Raw genomic sequence first — 20,950 nt, forward strand, 5'->3', positions numbered from 1 at the left:
GGACCGTCAGCACACCCACAGCCGGGAACGTCTCAGCTTAACACAGCACCCACAGGAGAGACTCGAGGCTGAGAGCTGACCATGGGTGTTTGGATTAGAAGATAATCTTTTGATTATCTTGATACTTTTGATGCTGTGCTGGTTCTGTGCTAAATGCTTTATGCACATTTTTAAATTTTCCCTTACTCCTTTGAGGTTAGTACTGAGTCATCCCCATATTCCTGATGACGATGTTAAGGTTTAGCAGGGAAATTAATCTGCCTGACGTCGCACGGCCAGTGAGTGCCCAAACCATGCTACGATGCCTCCTGTCTTATAAACTAAAAACTGGGCGAGTGGTATGGTTTCTGCATGTCTGCCAACCTACCCCAGCCCTGGCCAGGGGAGGGGGAAACCCTCCCTAGCAGTTTCTAACTGCCGCAAGGATGTTGTCTATGTGCACAGCAGGGAACGCACCGCAGTGGGCTTTCCTCTGTGTCCGTAGAAGCAGAGGCCCCCCGTGCAGTGCTTTGTAGCTTGTGCTGTGAATCCCGCCCTGGACCCCATGCCAGGCATCCAGGCTGGGAATTCAGGGCCCTGTGCTCTCTCCAGAACTCTCAGACCAGATTCAGAGAGCCCTGCAGCTGGAGGAGGAGAGGCAGCGTGCCCAGGAGGCGGCTGAGCGCCTGGAGGCAGACCGCATGGCCGCTGTGCGGGCCAAGGAGGAGCTGCAGAAGCAGGCCGCAGATCAGATGAAGAGCCAGGAGCAGCTGGTAGGGCTCCCGGAGTCGCACGGTGCTGAATTACCGAGAGGCTGCCCCGGGGGGCCAAAAAGTGACACCTGCCTTATAATGGTGTCGGGGACTGTAAGATGATCTGCTCGAGGGAGAAAAGCCTGGTGGGAGGGGCTGTGCTGGTGGTGGGGCCTCAGGCGGCCCTGGTGCAGCAGTCCGGGGGGCCAGACGTGGAGGCATGGCCTTGAGGACACAGTGGGCAGCCATAGGCACTGCTGACTGGGGAGGAGGTGGGGACGAGGCCCATCACCAAAATATGTGGCTATCCATTTGCAAAAGGGCTCTCCCCAAAGACCCCAGAAATCATTTCCGCTTCGTGCCCTTCACCAGGCCGCAGAGCTAGCCGAGTACACAGCCAAGATCGCCCTCTTGGAGGAGGCCCGGCGGCGCAAGGAGGACGAGGTCGAGGAGTGGCAGCACAGGGTGAGTCTGCAGGTGCAGGCTCTCAGGGCGGGGAAGACAGCCTGGGGCCAGGCTGGGGGGTCGCATAGGAAGGCTCGGGATGTTGTGCAATGTTCTGCCAATCCTCTGCCAATCCCAGCTGTGCTGCTTAGGCTGAAATCCCCATAGGAATGGGCTGCTCTGTGCACTGGGGAATCCACTGTTGGATTAGCAGGGAACAAGGAGCCTCTTGTTCATTTGCACCCACTTGTTCTGGCCACCCCAAGCTGTTGAGCCCCATCAGGCAGCCCCCATCAGGAGCTAGCTTTAAATCTGGTCACGTGGGTGCTCCCAGCGACAGGCCACAGCACCTCAAACAAGACCTCCTACCTCTCCCGACCACTGGTGTATGCAGCATGGCACCATGGAAAGATCTGGACTTGGAGGTGTCGAGACCGGGAACAAGGCTTCCAACTCTGCTCTCACCCACTGTGTATGGGGCAAGTGTCCTGACCTCTCTGAGCCCCCGTTGCCTTGTTAGAGATGAGGAGTAATAGCTACCCTGTAAGGTTGCTCTCAGGACCACCCTGCGGAGAGGTTGAATAAACTGTAGCTGTAATAGGGAGACCCATGTTCCAGTGCAGTGTCCAGAGAGCCTGTCTCTCCAGCTGAGCCCCCACGCCCACCGGGAAAGCACGGTCCCCAGGGGAGCTTTGGATATGTTCAGTGTAGACCTCTGCCAAGCTGTGGCAGCCCCCCACCCCTCCCACCTGTCCTTGCCCATGCTTCCCCATCTGCACTGGCCCCTTCTGGGGATGCCTGGGGCCTCTCCTCACCCCTCTTAAGCCCCGCCCCCTGAACACAGGCTGTGTGCAAAAGACTTCATTCCGTCCTTAGGTTTTTGGAGAAAGTGTTCATTGAGAAAAGCTGGTTGCAGAACAGGTTCAAACTAAACTCATCTCCAGGGTTGGAATGGCGGTGAGGTGGGCATGACTGGGGATGTGTACCCAAGGGAAGTTGCTGGAAGGCTTAGGGGTCACAGCAGGTAGGAAAGTGCTTGAGCACTGTGCCAGGCAGCAAGGAGCCTGATAAATAGTGGCCACACAAGGAAAGAGAATAAGGCTGTACTCTAAAACGGGATAGTGGCATTTTCTCGTGGCTGGAGGATTTTTGTTTAATAATTTCCTTTTTTTTTCCCCTTCAAAAACACAAACAGTGAACATATACTAGAATTAGAGACAGAAAAAAAGAAGTTATGGTTCTTTAAAAAGTCCCTGACATGACTTTCCCTCTTTGTGCTGAGAGCACAGTTGAGAACTGCTCACAGGATCCAGAGCCCTGGACTCGGAAGAAGTTGGGCAGATCCTGCGTGGGGATGCTTTCTCCTCAGCCACGGTGCCCCCCCCCCGCCGTGCCACTCAGGGCGCACGCGTCCAGCCCGCCCGGGAGAAGGCAGGGGAGTGGTGAGAGAAGGTGCCAAAGCCTTCTCGTCATTGAAAGGGGGATTCCCCCGAAAATGGTCTAAACACTGGGTTCTGTGTACGGATTGCTTTCAAAGGCCAAAGAAGCCCAAGATGACCTGGTAAAGACCAAGGAGGAGCTGCACCTAGTGATGACAGCCCCCCCGCCCCCACCGCCCCCCGTGTATGAGCCGGTGAGCTACCACGTGCAGGACAACCTGCAGGACGAGGGCACGGAGTACACGGGCTATAGCGCCGAGCTCTCCAGCGAGGGCATCCTGGATGACCGCAATGAGGAGAAGCGCATCACTGAGGCCGAGAAGAACGAGCGGGTGCAGCGGCAGCTGATGGTGAGGGCACCGGGGTGGGGGCGGCCTGGGCAGGGGTGGGGGGGAGCCATCCCACCTAGCTCCCCGCTGCTCCTGGGCCACACCTGACAGGAGCTGCTTCCCCTTGCAGACCCTGACCAGTGAGCTGTCCCAGGCCAGAGATGAGAACAAAAGGACCCACAACGACATCATCCACAACGAGAACATGCGGCAAGGCCGGGACAAGTACAAGACGCTGCGGCAGATCCGGCAGGGCAACACCAAGCAGCGGATCGACGAGTTCGAGGCCATGTGAGGCCTGGCCAGGACTGGGGCCGGGGGCGGGCGGGGGTCGCGGTCAATCTCTGAAGCTGGTGTTTGTAGTTCTTTGAATCTAGGACCCCCACCTCCCCCCCCACGCCCCGTCATATTCCAGTTCCTTTAAAAAGAGAGTAGTTATTGCAGTGGGACTATTCTGGGGCTGGGGTCAGTGGAAGCTTCCCTAGTTTATTTTTCCCAATTGTATCATAGTGCCAAACAGGCCTGATTTTTTTTATTGCTGTTTTTGAATCACTTCCTGTTTGTGCTTGCAGCAGGACTGACTGAATTAAGGAACGATGCCTGTAAGTCTGAGTAACAAACTTGATGCTGGTATGTGAGACACGAGGTTCAGCGTCAGTAAAACCACATCGTGGCTTCTAGTCCGTGCCATACTTTCTTCTGCATTTGAAATTAGCTCAGATTTTGATTTCCATGAAGGATCCATCTTTGTATATTTGTTTTGAGAGGCGAAAATTATTTTGAAGACAGTCTAAAGCACTCACACACACATGCACACAGTGATTTTTCTTCTCTGCTCCTTCAGTTCAGGATCAATAGTGCAGGGAGGACACTCCAGCCTTGGATAAACTTCTATTGGTTTTGGGGGGTTTTCTTTTTTTTGCTTAACAGAGGGCCACATTGTTGGACTCACACCTAATTAATGATCAGCTGTAGAGAAGAGTATTTATATATAAGTGACAATATGGGTTTGTAACATTAGCTTAAAAAAGGGAAAGTTTCATTCTGTATATTTTGTTACCTTTTACAGAATAAAAGAATTACGTATTAAAAATCCTGTTCCCATGGCACTTGATCTGACGTGAGGGCAGTAAGGAGGTGGCTTAACCGCTGTAATCACATCTGTAAAAATGACTTTTTTTTTTTTTTACTTTGAGTGCCCTTGTGCCTGTAACTGCGCATTTCAGTTTTCTATCCGAGCTTCCTTGAAAAAGACACACATGCTGTTTGGCTCATTCAGACTCCAGCTATAGAGGGACTCTTCCCACCTGATATTGTCTGTTTCCACAAGAAGAACCTGCTCTGACCTCGCCAGTTCTCTCCCGCGTCCTTGAAAATCTGTCGAAATGTCAGCTCTCACACTCCACCGGCTCGTCCTCCTGCTCGGGTGGGAGCCGTGTGCAGGTGAGCCCTGCACCCCAGACCTGAGAAATAAAAGCTGTGCAAGATGAGAGGCGGCCATGGCTGTGTACGGGCGTGCGTTGGGGGTAGGGGACCTGGCCGCCCCGCACGGGGTGCCCCTCCGGAAAGCAGAACCGGGCTCTAGTTGTCCTTCAAATGCATATAACAAGGCAGGGCGCTGGGGGACAGAGGTAACATTTATTGAAATCTGGCCGTTTTCCACATGTCTCAAAGCACAGAAAACCAAACAGACCTATTTATACAATAGCAACAAGTGCTGTACAGACAGGGATGTGGAAGAACGTGCGGGCTCCGGGACAGAGCTGCAGACGGCGAGCATCCATGCCTACGGCCTCAGCTAACCGTCAGGCCTGCGGCACTTGACCCTCTCACCATAGACTGGAACCCTGGCTTCAGTGCAGGATGAGTGTCAGGTCTGTCCACAGATTGGGGCTAGAAAGAACTTGCTGCCACTGACGCTCTGACGGTGAGCCTGAGTCCTCACCACCAGCTCCGTCTTCCTCTGATGGGAGTGAAGTGACTAATTAGTAATGGGTGATACGCATAACCCCTTAACAGCCCTCTTCTCAGCTTTTTAAAATGAGGACCAACTTTTTTAAAAAGTGTTTTTAACCTCAAGACCATATGAAAATGCCAACCACTGGTGAGGAAGAGCAAGACCACCTCCACCCCAACACCATACTCAGAGCTGGACACACTCAGGCATTCATTCCTAAATACTGTGCAGCCTCAAGAGCCCAAAGCTGCCTTCTTTCCCATAGTTTGAAAGGAGAGGACATGTTTTGCGGGGGGGGGGGGTCTTCAAGAAGGGGACTCGACAGTCTTAACACATTACGATGGGTGTGCTTTGGTGGGGTGGCCTCAGACGGGGGGCCAGATTTGCAGGCAGACAGGACTCCCTTATAGGAAGGGGAGGGGGTGTCCTTGGACAATATTCCTTCTATTTTTAAAGATCTACCCATTTATTTTAGAAGGAGAGCACAAGCTGGGGGAGGGCAGAGGGAGACAAGCGGACTCCCCGCTGAGCGGAGAGCCAGACCCAGGGCTGGATACCAGGACCCTGAGATCAGGATCTGAGCTGAAATCAAGAGTTGGACGCTCAACCGACTGAGCCACCCACAGGCATCTCGGGACAATGTTCCTTTTCATTGAACAGTGAATCTGGTTCAGAGGTCCTAGAGATGTGTGCCGGTATTTTTGGTGGGCACAGTGTTTGAGGGGCACCACTGGTACGGGCCAGGGTGTGCAAGCCCTCCCCACGAAGGGCTGTCCCCCACACTACGCCACCAGCACCCCAGTTGAGCAATGCTGAGAAGCACTGCCCTTTTGTCCCACTCCCTCTGTTTGGATTAAGGTATTTTCCTTGAAGAAGTTAATCCTTTTATGACTGATGCCGGAAACAAAAGCAAATACTGTACCCAGCCCATTTTGAGGCCTGTAATTTTTGTTCCTTTAGCAGATCTAAATCTGATATAAATTGTTGAAATACTTGGCTGTATTACCGCTCCCTTGCAGAGTAAGAACTAGATGTCGCAATCTCCATTTAACAGTGAGGCCATTTCCAAGCTAGTTACATCACCTGCCAATGTGGAAGCATAATTGGCTTTTTAGTGGTCACCGTGTAAGATCTTCGCTAAGGATAAAGCATACTACTTAGGCCCAATAAATCTCTCAGACTTACTAGAACCGAGCCAGGCTTCCCCCAGCAAGCGGTCGTTCACACCAAAGATGGCCTGGTCCCAGACGGTTAATGCCAGGCTTGACTGTCTCAGCTGGGAAGGGCTCACGCCATTGAACACGAAGGAGTGCTTCCACTGGGGACAAGCTTGCTTCTTCGCAACTGGGGACTTCAGTTTCAGTTTGTGTTGGTCTGGCAGAGTGAGACAGCTGCAGGAGGGAGAGAGACTGGCTCTGGACTGCCGGCCCAGCCTCCGCCCCTGGCGGTGCTGGCCATCGTGAGACCAAGGGCTAGATCCGCTCCCAAAGAAAAATTCCAAGCCAGGAGCAAGAACGTGAATCGCAAGATTGGCCATGTGACCTCTCGCTAGGATGTTCCAGAGTTAGGGCTGAATTCTGCACCAGATGCGAAGGGTCATTTGGGATTCCAGGCCACATGGCCCTTGCCTTAATCCCCCTCCTTGGGAGGCCGACCACCAGGCAAAGCATGGCTTTTACACTTGCTACCCAGGGACCAGGACTCTGCACACACATTCTCTCATTTTAACCCGGTTCTCAGGAGACAAGTTCAGAAGGGCCACGTAACTTGCCCAAGGTCCTATGATAATGGCAGCTTGAGGACAGGAACACAGATCTTGGCATGGTAAGCCAGTGTTTCCCATTATGTCCCTGACCCAGGGATGCAGCAATTCTGTATAATAATTAATGATGTTTGCTTTGCTTTTGGACACACCGACACACAGGTAGTGAGTAAGAATGACAAAAGCAGAGCCCACCTGACTGTTAATCCAAGAGATGGGAAGGCAAGGGAATAGTACCAACCACACTGCTTTTTCCAAGCTGTTTGAGTCAGAAAATGCTGATGTAGTAACAAGAACCAATAAAATACGGGTTTCAGGTTAAAATACAGTGTTCCACATCTAGCCTCAACAGGTCCAAATCCCATGAATTCTTGGAAATCAGAGTCTTGAACACATTACGTTGGATTTTCACGGGAAAGCTAGAATACAAGTTCAGAATGGCTTACACTTCCTGGTGTTTGCTGGAGTTTCTAAGACCATGCCACATGCATGTACAGATTATCAGTAAACAATTGATTAAATACTTACCTCTTAACAAATGAGTTTAGGGTACCATCTGACCGCACGGGCAAATTCTTGGCTCCCAGCACGACCAAACAAAGCTGACCGTTCGGGGATGGCCAATCTGTCCCTGGAAGAAAAGCCGGCATTTGCTGTGAGCCCTACTTCACAGAGCATCAATGCCACCACCCCAAATCTGAAAGCTCAGCGGGAGGGTGTGTGACAGCCTAGAGAGCCCAAGACAGCAGACGGGAAGAGGAGCGTATCCAGGTGGGAAGGCTCAGCTGGCCCTGCAAACGTGCCGTCCCACTGCAAGCCAGCACGGTGACAGGAGGAAGGGCTCACTAAAATCCTGGGATGCTACAAAGATAAGAAAGAGGGATCCAAGGAGAGGAAGGATGCAGAGGTTGCAGTCAAGTGTGGGCAGTGGTTTTGGGGAAAGTAAGGGCCCTAAGACTTGTGTTCTAGGGCGCTGGCAATGACTGCAGATGCCGGTGGCCCTGTGAGCTCTGGAAGCAGACTTTTCCCTCTTAAGGCAAATAAGAGACCGCTAACTACATGACAGAATTGTGTGTTCTTTCTTCACCTTCCTCTCTTCGTACGCTCCACTTTATTTCACTTAGTTAGACCTCCCATAAGGTCCTCGAGAGCCTGTCCTTGATGCCTTCTCTTGCTGGGCAATAGCTCACAGAACTTGGGAGCAGGGGTGCATTCACTCGGCCCTGCAGGCCCCAGCACCTCAAGATGCACTCTTGGTTCCCAAGGAGCCACACTCCCAACTGTAACGCAGGTGGGCATAGGAGCATTCCCTCTCCCAAAGGCGCGGCAGTGGGACGGTTCACACCAGGGAGACGGTCCGCGCCAGCCCCCTGGGAGGAAAGCCCCAGAGCTGGTGTCCTAAGAGCCATCCCTGTGCAGTGGGCATCAGAGGCCTGGCCTGCTCTGCTTCGTTTCCCTTCCAAACCACAGGTTCCAAGAATCCATGTTCCAGGCTGAGCTTCACAGATCTTGGAAAGTTACTGGAGCATTGCAGGATTAGTGGGTGGCAGAAGGGAAGTCCTCAACCCACCTGCTGCTCCAGGCTTTGGAAACAGTGACGGATGAACAGTCATGGGGCTGGGGGCCACCTACCTTCTTGGGCCTCCTGGAGCTTTCTGGGCCCTGCAGGGAAGACCAGTTTGGCCCGGACTGCAAGTTCTCCATTACTGGGAAGAATGCTGTCTTCAAGTTTCTCTTCCTGGGGGCAAGAGACAGAACTCAAGAGGCAGGATTCCTCAGCCCCCAGAACCTTCTGGGCTCCTCTGATTGCCCCAGCTCTGCCCATAAGTGCCCCACCTCCACCCCCCCCCACTCACCCCTGCAAAGCCTCTGCAGGCTGGGGAGTGCCCTGGGGTGGAGTGGACAGGCCCATGGCAGGGCTGGTCACTCTTCCATTTGTGGTGACTCTCCATTCCCACCCCATGCCTTGAGGATGTGAGGGGGCTCAAAGGCCCTGGCACGTTCCCACAGGATAGTCCTCAGAAAACCTACACACAGCCAGAGTGTGAAGAAAGGGGATAAAGCTGAGCCCCTCTAGGTCAGTGGACTCGGCGAGGACTCCTAGGAGAGGGCGGGGCCGGCCTGTCTACTCCGCAGTGTCTCTTCATGGGCTCCTGGCTGCCTCCCCAGAAGGAGGCTGGCCCTCAGGTGCCAGACGAGATAAAGCTGCCTCCACCCTCCACTTCTGGAAACCTGCACTAACCCCACGGGCTGCTCCTGTCAGGGCCGAGGGGGCAGGCCTGGAAGCAGGGTACGCCCAATCCAGCCAGGGGGGGTCACTATCAGCTGGTGTTAGGAAGGACATCCTTTAGCCTGGCACCTTCTACGCCTCTTCCTCTCGCCAGCAGCCTTGGTGGCCACTAGTCTTGTCCCGAGCGAGGCTCTAGAGGGAACAGATGGGCGGATCCTGGGGGAAAGCACACTGGCAGGGAAAATCATGAAAAATGAAAATCAGGAAAGCCTTCATGGAGGAGGTGGGATTCCGGCTAAGTCTTGGGCAGACCGTGGCTAGAAGAAAGCATTCCAAGTAGACATTCCAAGTGGATGCCTGAGGACGGGCTCTGAGAAGGGTGAGCACGGGTGCGGGATGCGGATGCCGGGGCCATGCTGAGCAGTGTAGAGGAAAAGGGGCAGGAGAGGTGGGACAGGGCGGCCCCCAGGCGGGAGACCCTTGGCTTGACCCGACAGTAGCCGGAAATCCGAGAGCCGGCCAGTCAGCCCCCCTGGCTTCAGAGAGGCCCGGGGAGGTGAGACAGCGCACAGAACCTGGCCCAGGCCTGGGAGAGCCTCAGCCTCGCAGCCAGACTCTGGCTGCTGGGACTGGCACAGCGTGGTCATTTCTTAGGAGATGAAGGAGCCCACGCTTCCTCCGCCCCTATTATCTCATCCGTCCCTGGTCCCCTCTCCCCTCTGTGCCTGGATCTTGGCACAGAGAGTGCAAAGCAGTTGCTCCAAGAAATGCAGACTTTCTTCCCCAGGCTCTCCTCTTAGCGGCACAGCCTGCGAGCGGGCCTCCTCTCCGGGCCGCCCCCGCGCCCTGCCCTGAGTCCCTGCAGGTCGAGGCAGCCCCGGCCCTCCTGACCACATCGGGCCACCGCTCTCGGCCGTTTCTGCTCTGGGAGCGCCTGGGGCAGGAGTGCAGAAGCCACAGCCGGGCCCGCACGACTGGGGGCAGGCTGCCGGGCGCACGTGGTCACCTCCGGCTGCAGGAGCAGCGAGCCCAGGGCTCCCGGGCTGAAACCAAGTGACCCTGAATTTGGGGAGGGGAGCATGTGGGCCCACAAGGCCATCACAGGAGGCCCAAACCCCTAGACCTGACCCAGGCTGATGTTCAGGCTACACTGAGAAAGAGGCTCTCAGGTAGTTGAGCAAACACGAGCAGGGAAAGCTCCCTACCCCACCCAGGAGAGCCTGACGTGGAGCCTTTCCTCCCCGGGAAGTTCCTATTGAAGAGCCCCAGCAGGCAAGCCCGTGGTGGTGTCTTGGGTCCGAGGCTTCCCGGGTAGGTTTTCTCTTCCAGAACCCCTTTGAAAAGGGAGTTTTGTTTTCGTGGTGGGGGTAGGGTAGTCCAATCCCAAACCAGACCTCACCTTGGCCCTCAGTGGATACCAGCAGAAACACTGTGTTGTGCTGTCTTCGAAGTCCCATGTGGCCAGAGGGATGGTCACCTCTCCAAGAAATACCCTCCGGGTGAGCATGCCCAGGTGCCACACAGAGACCTGCAGCCACCGGGTCCCCAGCTGGCCGGGCTCCACCTGGTACTGCAAAGACAGAGCAGAGGCAGTTGGTCTGGGTTCCTGGCCCACATCTCCCCAGGCCCACAGCCCCCTGGGGACCCACAGCTCCCCAAGCCCACAGCTTCCAGGGCCCATAGCCTCCTGGGGCATGGTGCGGGGGTGGTCCACAGCCCCTTGGGGCCACAGCTTCCAGGGACCCACAGCTTCCGGGGACCTGGGCTACAGGGGCCTTCCTCCTGCAGGCTGGAGCATCTTGGTGTGGTCAGGGTGGGCTGAGCAGCTTGGAGCGGGGGTGGGGGGTGGTCTCTGCTTTCTCAAACACAGAACCACCTCCTCCACCAGCCGAGTAGCCAGCACTCAGCCTGGGGGGAAAGGCTGGGCAGCTACAGAGTCCCCCTCCCACAATGCAGACCTGTGCCCCAGGCAAGGAGGGAAGGCCCCAACCAACTGAAGCCAAGATCTGTCTCAGCTCAGGACCTGAACTTGCCTGGCCAGGGTTGTTCAAAGATACTGAAAGCTAGGAATTTTTTTTTTTTTTTTTAACGTAAAGCCTGAGTTTTTAGCATGGGCTTTTGCCTAGACCGACGATGCCAGGCCTGTCTGGTGCTCAGGGTCACACAGAGCTGTTTCTTCACTGGCCCCCGACAGGAGCCTCAGCACAGCCAGCGGACAAGAAAGTCTGCCCCCCACCCCCGTTCCAGCCGACGGTGGGCCCCTGCCCCCACGGGGACTAGAGGCCAAAGGCCCTGGGTGAGAGTGCCCCGGCCCCTTCCTGAAGGCCAGAACACAGCCAGGCTTCCCAAGAGCCGCTGACGCCATTCAGCCTCTGCGAGCCTGTTCCAAGCCTATTCGTTGGATTTTCTCAATAATGAAAAAAAAAGGTTACACTTTACTGAGTCCTTGTTCTGCGCCAGGCTTTTGGTTACATTGCTCCTTAGCTTCCAGGAGCGTCCCCTGAGGTCAGTGTTAGCGATCACCCGTTTACAGGGGAAACGCCCACTCGGCAGCTCCCCGCTGGGGTTGGCGTCCTGGCTCCTCCTGGGACCGCCTGTCACACGGCCAGGCCTCACCCCCACTTAGAGTGGCCGCCTTGGTTTGCCTGAGACCCATCTGCACACCGTTCGTGCCCGTCCACTGGTGGCCAAGAGGGGAGCGACACGGGTGTGTGCAGCAGTCGTAACTTGTCTCCCTTGGTCTCCCCAACAGGGACGGCCCGCAGCCGCGTCTGCCCTGCCTCCCCCCCCCCAGGCCGCGAACACCCCCTCGGGGCCAGGCTGCCTGCCCCACTTGCCCCTCCTTTTCTTCCCTCTGGGATTATCCGTGCCCATTGTGGTCAGAAGCCACATCCCTCTACTCCCTGGGCTGATTTTCAGTCGGTTTCCCTCAAGTCCATGGTCCATTTCTTTTTTTTAATCTCTTTTTCTCTTTAAAGATTTTATTTTTTTTTAAGTGATCTCTACACCCAACGTGGGGCTCGAACTCACAACCCTGAGATCAAGCGTCGCCCGCTCCACCGTCCGAGCCAGCCGGGCGCCCACGGTCCATGTCTGACTGCCCTCAGAGTCGCCCAGTCTGTCTCGTTGTCCCCTTCACGGCCACACGGCCAGCCAGTTGCCGAGGCTGCCAGCTCCCGGCGCCGCCCCTGCTCCCCTGAGCATGGACTGTCCCAGGCGGGCAGCTGCCTGTCCCCCACGGTCACCCCCTCGGGTGGCGGCATCCTCCCCATCCACCCCGTGCAGGGGGCCTGCCTCTCAGGGGTCCTCGCACACGGTGGCCCCCCGCCAACAAACACGACTCCTTCCGGTTGATCGAATCCCTTTTTGGAAAGAGACCTTTTCCCCGGCGCCCTGGTCCACTCCCAAGGCAGTCCCAGCAGGCTGGGCGGCTGCCCCCGCCTCTCCTGAGCACCCAGCCTCAGACACAGACCCCAGATCCGGTGTGGCGTGGCACCCTCCCAGGCCCCCTACGGTGGTCTTCCCGTGGAGCGCCTGCCTAGAAAACCTGGAGGATCGCTTTCTAGACTTTAGACGAGATGAGGGACGTGGCTTCTCTTCAATGTATCTGGGAAGTTTTCCGGGACAACCAAAATATCCACAATACATTGGGTAAAAACCAATGGGTAAAAATTGGGGGCGATTTCTTTGAGATTCTGCCTGCACGTTAAATCAGGTAGTTAAAACTTTAAAAAATCAAACTATATAATATTTAAAATATACTCAGTCCTCATCTTCGCCTCATTTCATAAAATGTGAACTATTTGTTTACCTGTTTAGTACAAAACACCTTAATTAAACTTACAATGAGTGATTTTGGATATGAACTTAAAATGTCTGAGGGGGCACGGAGCTTTTCAAAACTCTTTCAGCAGATACGGAGCAAAACTACGCCAAGACCCGTGCCTACTGACTTGCTACCAGAGGGGGTCTCAGACGGGGATCCCTTGGATACCACTCACACCTGCTGAATCATAGTCTGTTTTTTAGAAAATCCTCTGGGGGAGTCCCATGACCATAAATCTTGTGAAGGAATGCCAGTCCATCGTGAGTTAGAGCTGTAATTCTGAATACTCTCTAAGCCTTAGTTTCCCCGTTGGTAAACGAGGATTCTAATAGCTCAGGTCACTTGGCCACAGCAGGGACACAGAAAACAATGGCTTTTATTATTTAACAAATGGAGCTCCTGCCAACTGGCCAGACGGTCATTGGCTGGGAGTTCAGAAATGCCCCTACTTGCCAAGGAAGGCAAACCAAGCCCTCTCTTTGTGCAGGCTTGACATGTGGGGTGCCTGGGCTGCCCAGCCTTGACTGGGTACATCCCTGCGCATCTGGATGGTTCGTCCAGTGCAAAGCCTCCCACACCTAGCTCTCGGCCTCTGCCACACATCGTCTCCAACTGTCCACCCTAAATCCCCGTAGTCGCTCCCTATCTCTCTGCCCCACATCACAAATCCTGTTTCTTAGCACCAAAGAAAGTGAAAACCCAAACAATTCCTCTATAAAATGTTTTTCATAAGATGACTATTTTTTTTTGCTCATAGAAGAAGAAACCTAGGGCTGCCAGATTATTACAATAAAGGAACACTTTCATGAAGATAGTAACTCAGTAGTTCACAGCGGAGCCTGCTTGAGAGTACCTCTCTGGGAGCCATAAGGATTCAACAGGACAAACCAATTTTGGAGATTGAGAGGCAACCAGGTTATTTTTCACCATTTTCTCAGAAATCATTAATCAAGAGCCATTCTCGAGTCCAGCAGACTCTGCACTTTTCCTGTACAAAGGCTGAAATTTATTTTCTACCACCTTGCCACTGATTGACAGAGCCCTACAGAAACGTATAAGTGTCTGTACTCATATTTAACTGACTCAAGAGTTTAGAAGAACACTCCGCTGAACTCTGGCCCCGGGTGCCCAGCCTGGGACGGGGAGACTTAGCACATGAATACTTGTCCAACAAGTACCTTCAAGGTCTCCTGAAATGTTGGATCCACCGTGTTCTTTTGGACTCCAGTCTTGCGTTTTCCCTGGGAGGATCTGTCAGGCAGTAGATAGGTCTTTACGTACCTAGTGGCCAGACACAGACAGGACAAGGTGAGAACTCAGCAAGGGGGTAGGGGGCAGGGGGACAAAGGGTTCAGGAGGAGGAGAATCAGACCTCAGCATTTTCTTTACCCTGCTTCCCCCTGGATTGGGGGTTGACAGAAAGAGCTTGGTGGGGAACAAGGACAGTGCTGGCTACACACCCTCTGGCTCACACAGTCTTTGGCCATAATCCTCTGGAACGTTCCTGGGGGTGTAAGGCTCCCTTGCTCTCCTTCTGCCCTACCCCTAGCATCTACATCACTTATTACCTGCCTATGTGGTGATGACCACGGATCCAGAGGCTGGGCTGTTGGGCTCCACGGTGGCAGGTTAGAGAACCTGCCTGGATGTGGAGGTCCTGTGTCAGCTTGTCCTCCCTCCACCTGTCACTTCCTCCAACCCGCCAAAAAAAAAAAAAAAGTGAAAATAGGAAGTATATGCCTCACCCTTTACTTTCCCCTCGTGGGGCCTCTCCACCTGCATTCTGCCCGTCCCCTGAAATCCTGTTCTAGACTGACCCCTCCGGTGAGGTCCTCACACTGCCCTTTCCTGGCTCCTGTGGCCGCTTCGGTGATGCCAAGGACTACTGATTCCGGTAATGGCTGGACCCTGTGCTTTTATCCATTCTGACAATTTCTGCCTCTTGATGGGAGGGTCTAGATCCTTTACATTGAAAGTAATTACTGATAAGGAGGGACTTACTTCTGTCATTTGCTATTTGTTTCTGTAAACCTTCTAGCTTTAGTGTCTCCCATTTACTGTGGTACTGTAGTCATTCTTTTGTATTTACTTTTTTAAAGATTTACTTATTTGAGAGAGAGCGAGAAGGCATGCGCACACGTGAGTGGGGCTGGCAGAGGGAGAGAATCTCAAGCAGACTCCCCGCTGTGCTTGGAGGCCGGGCTCGATCTCACAACCCTGAGATCATGATCTGACCCCAAATTCAGCTGTTTAACCAACTGAGCCACCCAGGCGCCCCCCATTCGTTTGTATTTAGCTGAATTTTGTGGTAAGATGTTTAAAGTCCATTCTCATTTCTTTTTGTATTATGTTCCGTAGCTGTTTTCTTTGTGCTTACCAAGGGGATTACATCTCATCTCCTAGAGTTATAACACTCTTTGAATTTTTACCATCTTAACGTCAATAGCAAACAAAAACTCGGCTCCTTCCTAGTGCCAACCTCACCTGACCTTGCTGAGGTCACAAGATTACACCTTTCTACCCTGTGTAACCAAAATCACAAACTAATCCTTCTTTGAAATGCACTGGTCTCTTAAGTTAGGTCAAAAACAAAGTGTGGAGTTACAAACCAAAGTTACAAACAAACAGCAGTAATAAGAGACAAATGATTTTTTAAAATATATAAGGTGGAAGTACACACCATTGTTAAATAATACTAGCTTTAATCATTGCCTGTGTATTTGCTCTTCCTGAGGTCTATTTCTTCGCATGACCTTGAGATACCGCCTGGTGTCCTTCCATTTCACCCCGCAGGGGGCTCCCTTGAGTATTTAGTTCCTGCAGGACAAAGTCCCTCAGCTTTTGTTTATCTGAGAATGTTTTAGTTTATCCCTCGCGTTTGAAGAACAGCTTTGCTGGATATAGGATTCTTGGTTGACAGGTGGGTTGTTTTGTTTTTGTTTTTTCCCCCTTTAGCACTTTGAATAGGTCTACTGACTGCCTCCTGGCCTCTAAAGGATCTGATGAGAAATCCCTGGTAATCCTCCTGAGGACGCCCGGATGGGAAGGGGACCTCAACAACTGGAGGAAATTGCCACAATGGTTGCCTGCTTCTGGGTCTGCACCTCTGTGATCAGAAGCGGCAGTCTGCAGTCAGAGCACACAACCCTGATATTTGGAGGACAGACTCCCTTTATTTGCCCACGCTGACTCCTGCAAGCGGAGCGTAAGCTGCTCCGGGAACACCAGCCCGGCTGCCTGCCATGTGGCTGGGAGTGGGGGGAGGGAGAGCAGCTATTAGGCTAAGAGCGGAAATTGACTGAAATGAACCCCAATGTACCATCCAAGTCTTCGGCGGGAAGTTGCAAGCCTTCAAGAGACTGCAGTTCCAAAACCGTTTCATGAGAGAGCTTCTACCAGTGCAATCACTGTCTTACAAGGGGAGACCTAGGGCTTCCCACCCTGCCACCTTCCCAGAATCCTCTCTGGGCTGTTTCTCCTTTAAAAAGTATTGACTAATATTCTAGTAGGCATTTCACTGACGGGCAACTCAGTTCGACCCTATCAAGGCTTGACTTTGCTGAGGTAGGGAGAGTTGGAGTAGCCCCTACTCTGAGGCTAGAAAAACCCTACAGCTGCGTCCCAGTGAGTGCCCCAGGTGATCAGCAGTCTCCGCTCCGGCTGGTCAGAGCTCCCATCTTCCCCATCACTGTGCCACGCCCAGTGGCTCACCACCCCCAGTAACCGCGCTGTGACAGACCTCATGAAATCTTGTCTGTATGAGCCCTGAGTATTTGGCCAAAGCCTCAAGGGGGTCCCTCTGTGGAGTTTTAGGTCTACTTCTCTGTGCACTTTGTGCCTCACTTGCTTCCTATTTGTTGAATGTTTATTATGTTCTAGACAATGTTCTGAAGGCTTAACATGGGCAAATTCCAGGAAACACCACAACAATCCTTTGAAGGAGGTGCTATTATTTTCCCTGTGTTACAGTGAGGTATGGAGAGGTTGAGCGACTTGTCCAAGGTCAAACCACATAAATGGTGGACCAGGGTGCAATGTCCATACCCTCAACCACCTCACTATAGTCCTTTTGAGAATTACAAGAGAGGCTCAGCATGCATGAACAGTCATGGGCAGAATAATGTCCCATCCTGTCTGATGGGACTGGACAGTAGTCTGAAGAATGGACAGGATTATGGTTGCTACTTGTGGGAGTGGTGGAGGGAAAGTAGTCACAACATAAACATGAGGAAAGCCCCTCTTTGGAAAAAATCAGGGGACAGCTTTGAAACGACTATTCCAATTTTCCTGGAGCAAAAGGTATAAGTTGGGGGAATAACAGAAGTTAAGAAACCAGAAGGACAAGAGGGACACTGTTATGGAGACCCTAAGTACTCCACAGCAATGCACTTCACGTGTCCTGCCCTGAGGAGCTCCTGAAGGTTTCAGAGCAGAGCAGAGTTTGGCTGGACCAACAATCCATCCCCTTTCCCTGACTGGTAATTAAAACAGTGTGCTCAAAGTTTTCCATGTAAGAAAAAAGAAAGGCCATAGAAAATCAATTCTAGTTCTAAGGTGAAGGGATTGAAGTATGAAAAAACTCTAATAGATGAAAATAGAGAAGGATATATTTATAACCTTCAGGGAGAATTTTTCTACAGACTCAAAATACAGACATTTTAAAGGAGAAGACTGACAAATTTGACATCAAATTCTTTTCAAGAAAAGCCATCATGAACAATGTTAGAAAACAAGCAACAACTAGAAGATATATATAATACATACAATCAATGAAGAGTTGTATCCAAAAACATCCTGGGAAGAAACTAAGAAGAAAGTCTGGGGCTTTCTCTCTTACTGCAGAGAGAGCAAAACCAAACCAAACCAAACCAATCATTCCTCTAAATAAATTAAAAAATGGCAAGCAACCCAGTAGAAAAATGCCAAAAGATATGAATGGGAAGTTCACAAAAGGGGAACCCTATGTGTCTAATGCATGCAATAAAGAGTTGCTCATCTCTGTTCATAATCCTAGAAGTTTCCAAGTAGGCCAAGTTCTGCATCTGGACTTCTGATTCCACTGACTGACCTACTTATCTATCATTGTTTGAATTACTACAGCTTTAAAATCATTCTCAGTAGGTTTTCTTTATAGTTCTGTTCTTTTAAACAATTGTCTTGGTTATTTGAGGACTTTTACTTCCCCATATAAAATTCAGACCCAATACGCCTACCACCTAATGTTAAAACTTAGAAAAAGAAACTTACGGATTGCACTTTTTCTTCTTTTCCTCTCCATAGGCAAGATTCTTACAGGCCTTGATGCATATTTCTAAAGAACAGGTTTTGAAGCAATAGCGAAGGGCAAATTCTATTTCTCCAGTGACATTAGCATTGTCAAAATTGCCCATCTCCGTGCAAGTGCTGTTAATGCTAATTAGACTGGCCTGAAATCAAGAAGGACAGATATAATAAATTACTTCACAGTTAATCTATTTGTTGCAGTTCTGGTTTCGAGATATCAAATTAATCAAACTTCGCACAAAACATGCATCCTGACTCATAATAAGTTAATACTACTCCAGTTTGTACATTGCCGAAATAAGTGGCCACATAGTCTGTCCTAAGGAGATGGGAAATCCTCAGAAAGCCCAGTCTTGCCCAGATACGGTGTTTGCCTAGCAATAAAGGTTACACAATCTCATTCTTTAACACAAATCAGTTGGGATGAAGTGGATTATCTCCCACGAAATTCTGCAAAGGTAAGTCTCAGGAGGGCAGATAATACCCGTGGCAGGAACAGCCCTGTGGAAAGCAGCAGAGCAGGGGTGCTAAGTACCGGGACTGGGAGTCAGATACAGCTGGGTTCCGACGTATCCTGCTGCTACTGATTAGCTGTGTCAAAGTCTGAACAGACAAATGAATACTCGTCTCCCGGGGTCACAGTAAGAAGTAAATGGAATCGGGCGCCTGGGTGGCTCAGTCGTTAAGCATGTGCCTTCGGCTCAGGTCTGATCCCAGGGTCCTGGGATCGAGCCCCACATCGGGCTCCCTGCTCCACGGGAAGCCTGCTACTCCCTCTCCCACTCCCCCTGCTTGTGTTCCTGCTCTCACTCTCTCTGTCAAATAAATAAATAAAATCTTAAAAAAAAAAAAAAGTAAATGGAATAAAATGTGTAAAGGATGTAGCCCAAAGACAACAATAAATTCTAAATTTTTATGGGTATTTCAATGAAAAACAGACCTGCCACCGTAAGTTAAGGCACTGTGAGCTTAGGTGATGTGGCTAAGTGGCACGGAATGCCCCTGCCTAAAGAGACAAACCAACTACTGTTGCACTATTACACTTGCTTAAATATTTGCCCCATCTCCCGGCAGAAATCTCAGTGCTGACTCTCTAGAAATAGGGAAGCCTGAAGGATTTCCACTTCTAAGTCCCAGCGAGATCCTCCATGCTGTAAAACATCCTGGGAAGAAACTAAGAAGAAAGTCTGGGGCTTTCTCTCTCACTGCAGAGAGAGCAAAACCAAACCAAACCAAACCAAACCTACAACTCATCAGAATTAACCTCTATGGGGCCGGAAGCCAAGGGCTGAGTTAACTAAGGCCAAGAACCAACCAACTTCACGGCACCCAGTCACTGGCTCTGAAAAATGGGATCTGCCAACACCACACAATGGTTCGAGTGGAGAACAGTCTTTACATTTCACACTCACAAAGGCAAGGAGTGGTAAGACAGCAGGAATCAGGGAGGTCCCCAAGAGTGAAGAGGGAACGGTAGGGATGCTTGGCAGAGCAGAAGGAGGGCGTGAATGCAGGGGCTCAGAAGTTCCAGTGATTAACATGGCATTCGTCCCGGGACCTCACTTCGGGCCACATCAGGTTAAGTTGCAGTGTAGCAACTTCTCTGCCAAGAACAAACAGAAAACGGAATTAAGCCCCAAACAGTTTCAAGGCATCGTAGGGCTCCCAGGACAGCCAGGACCAAGGGTGCAAGCTACTAGAGAAGCCCAGGGGCACAAGCTGATGCTCTGTGTCTCCCTCTGAGGCATTTGTCCACAACCCTGCGAGCCGGCAGAGCTGGAAGACAGGAGAGTCAAGCTAAACGCAGCAGCCACGGGGCTCAGAAGCCAAGGGCTGGGAGACAAAAACTGGTGTCTGGGGCCCTGAAGGCACAAAGAACTTGAGCCGCCAAGTTCACAGAGAAAGCGGAAATGCAGCGAAGTGGGAGAGACACTAGATGGTTCTTTGCCCTTCAAGGGCTTTGCTGATTTGGAAGCTCTCACTGAGCAACTGAGAAACTTAAAAACGCTTTCCAAAGTTCTTCTTCCTGGAGAAGCCCACCACAGAGGAGGTGCTTGGTGACCTCCAGACTTTCAGTGGGGACCCCCCACCCCCACCCAGCTTCTTTCCCAGGAGCAAGAGTCCACAGGAAATGGGGCGGTCCTCACAAAGCCTGACACCCAGCTTTGAACGAGCTCAACACCAGATGGGTAAGGGCTGTTTACCTTCACTCTAGCTGTCTGCTGGAAGCAAAAGAACATTCTCTCAGAAGGAGGGTCACACCCACCTCTCCGTGCCCCTGGAAGTTCCACGAGCACAGGGCCCTGCACGTTCCTGCCCTCACTGTATCTCCAGCACCCAGCTCAGTGCCTGGCTCATGGTAGATCCTCAGTAAATATTTACAAAGGGAATAGAGAAAGCACTTGAAGTACTTTGATTTAGAAGTGCTCTATGTAAATATTATGGCATGAAGGGGTACACGGTCTTGTGCCTGAAGGAGCCACAGAACTGAAGTGAGAAGGCTCACTTGGGTGGTCGTCCTAATCTTCTAGAACTTCCTTAAGTCATTAACTGTGGATTCCAGAGGCAAACTATTTTTAAATAAAGCCACATGTAGGCACATAATAAAATTGCTGAAAATCAAGACAAAGACGAAAAACCATAAAGGCAGAGAAAAAAAAGATGTGCTATCGTTCATGGAGGAAACGGTAGGGGCAGGAGAGGGTGGGTGCCCGGGTATTGCTCGGGTGACTGGCTGCTTCTGTTCAGGAGGGAAAGGAGAGTAGGCTGGGTACAGACCCAGTGACGTTAATTTTGATATCAAGAAGATTAGGCAATTCTGAGCTAATTTTTTTTTTTTTGAAAAGTAAAAAGGATGCTTATTTGTTGAAAATGAGGAAGAGGAGCAGGGTAGAAGATCTGAATGAGTTTCAAAAGAACTGGGGAAGGTGTGAAATGTTCTGAGAGCAG

At 51.7% G+C, this 20,950-nt stretch overlaps 2 protein-coding genes across 3 annotated transcripts in view; one reads left to right on the forward strand and one right to left on the reverse strand.

Moving 5' to 3' along the window:
* Window positions 1–4,428, forward strand: part of EZR (ezrin) — a 52,953-nt gene extending 48,525 nt beyond the window's left edge. Inside the window, exons 11-14 of the mRNA XM_021693661.2 lie at window positions 592–752; window positions 1,104–1,196; window positions 2,713–2,964; window positions 3,074–4,428. Of these exons, the coding sequence (XP_021549336.1) occupies window positions 592–752; window positions 1,104–1,196; window positions 2,713–2,964; window positions 3,074–3,238 (671 nt within the window). The 3' untranslated portion in view covers window positions 3,239–4,428. The remainder of the gene's footprint in view (window positions 1–591; window positions 753–1,103; window positions 1,197–2,712; window positions 2,965–3,073) is intronic.
* A 368-nt stretch (window positions 4,429–4,796) lies between these two features.
* The window catches only part of SYTL3 (synaptotagmin like 3), a 76,442-nt gene continuing 60,288 nt past the window's right edge, over window positions 4,797–20,950 (reverse strand). For both annotated transcript variants that reach the window (XM_044917461.1, XM_044917460.1), the window contains 7 exons: window positions 17,966–18,144; window positions 13,897–13,999; window positions 10,292–10,462; window positions 8,295–8,400; window positions 7,191–7,293; window positions 6,086–6,291; window positions 4,797–4,906 (listed from right to left, as the gene is read on the reverse strand). In XM_044917461.1, coding sequence (XP_044773396.1) covers window positions 4,797–4,906; window positions 6,086–6,291; window positions 7,191–7,293; window positions 8,295–8,400; window positions 10,292–10,462; window positions 13,897–13,999; window positions 17,966–18,144 — 978 coding nt within the window. The remainder of the gene's footprint in view (window positions 4,907–6,085; window positions 6,292–7,190; window positions 7,294–8,294; window positions 8,401–10,291; window positions 10,463–13,896; window positions 14,000–17,965; window positions 18,145–20,950) is intronic.

The sequence above is a fragment of the Neomonachus schauinslandi genome, chromosome 8 (assembly GCF_002201575.2).
Source record: "Neomonachus schauinslandi chromosome 8, ASM220157v2, whole genome shotgun sequence".
Lineage (NCBI taxonomy): Eukaryota > Metazoa > Chordata > Mammalia > Carnivora > Phocidae > Neomonachus > Neomonachus schauinslandi.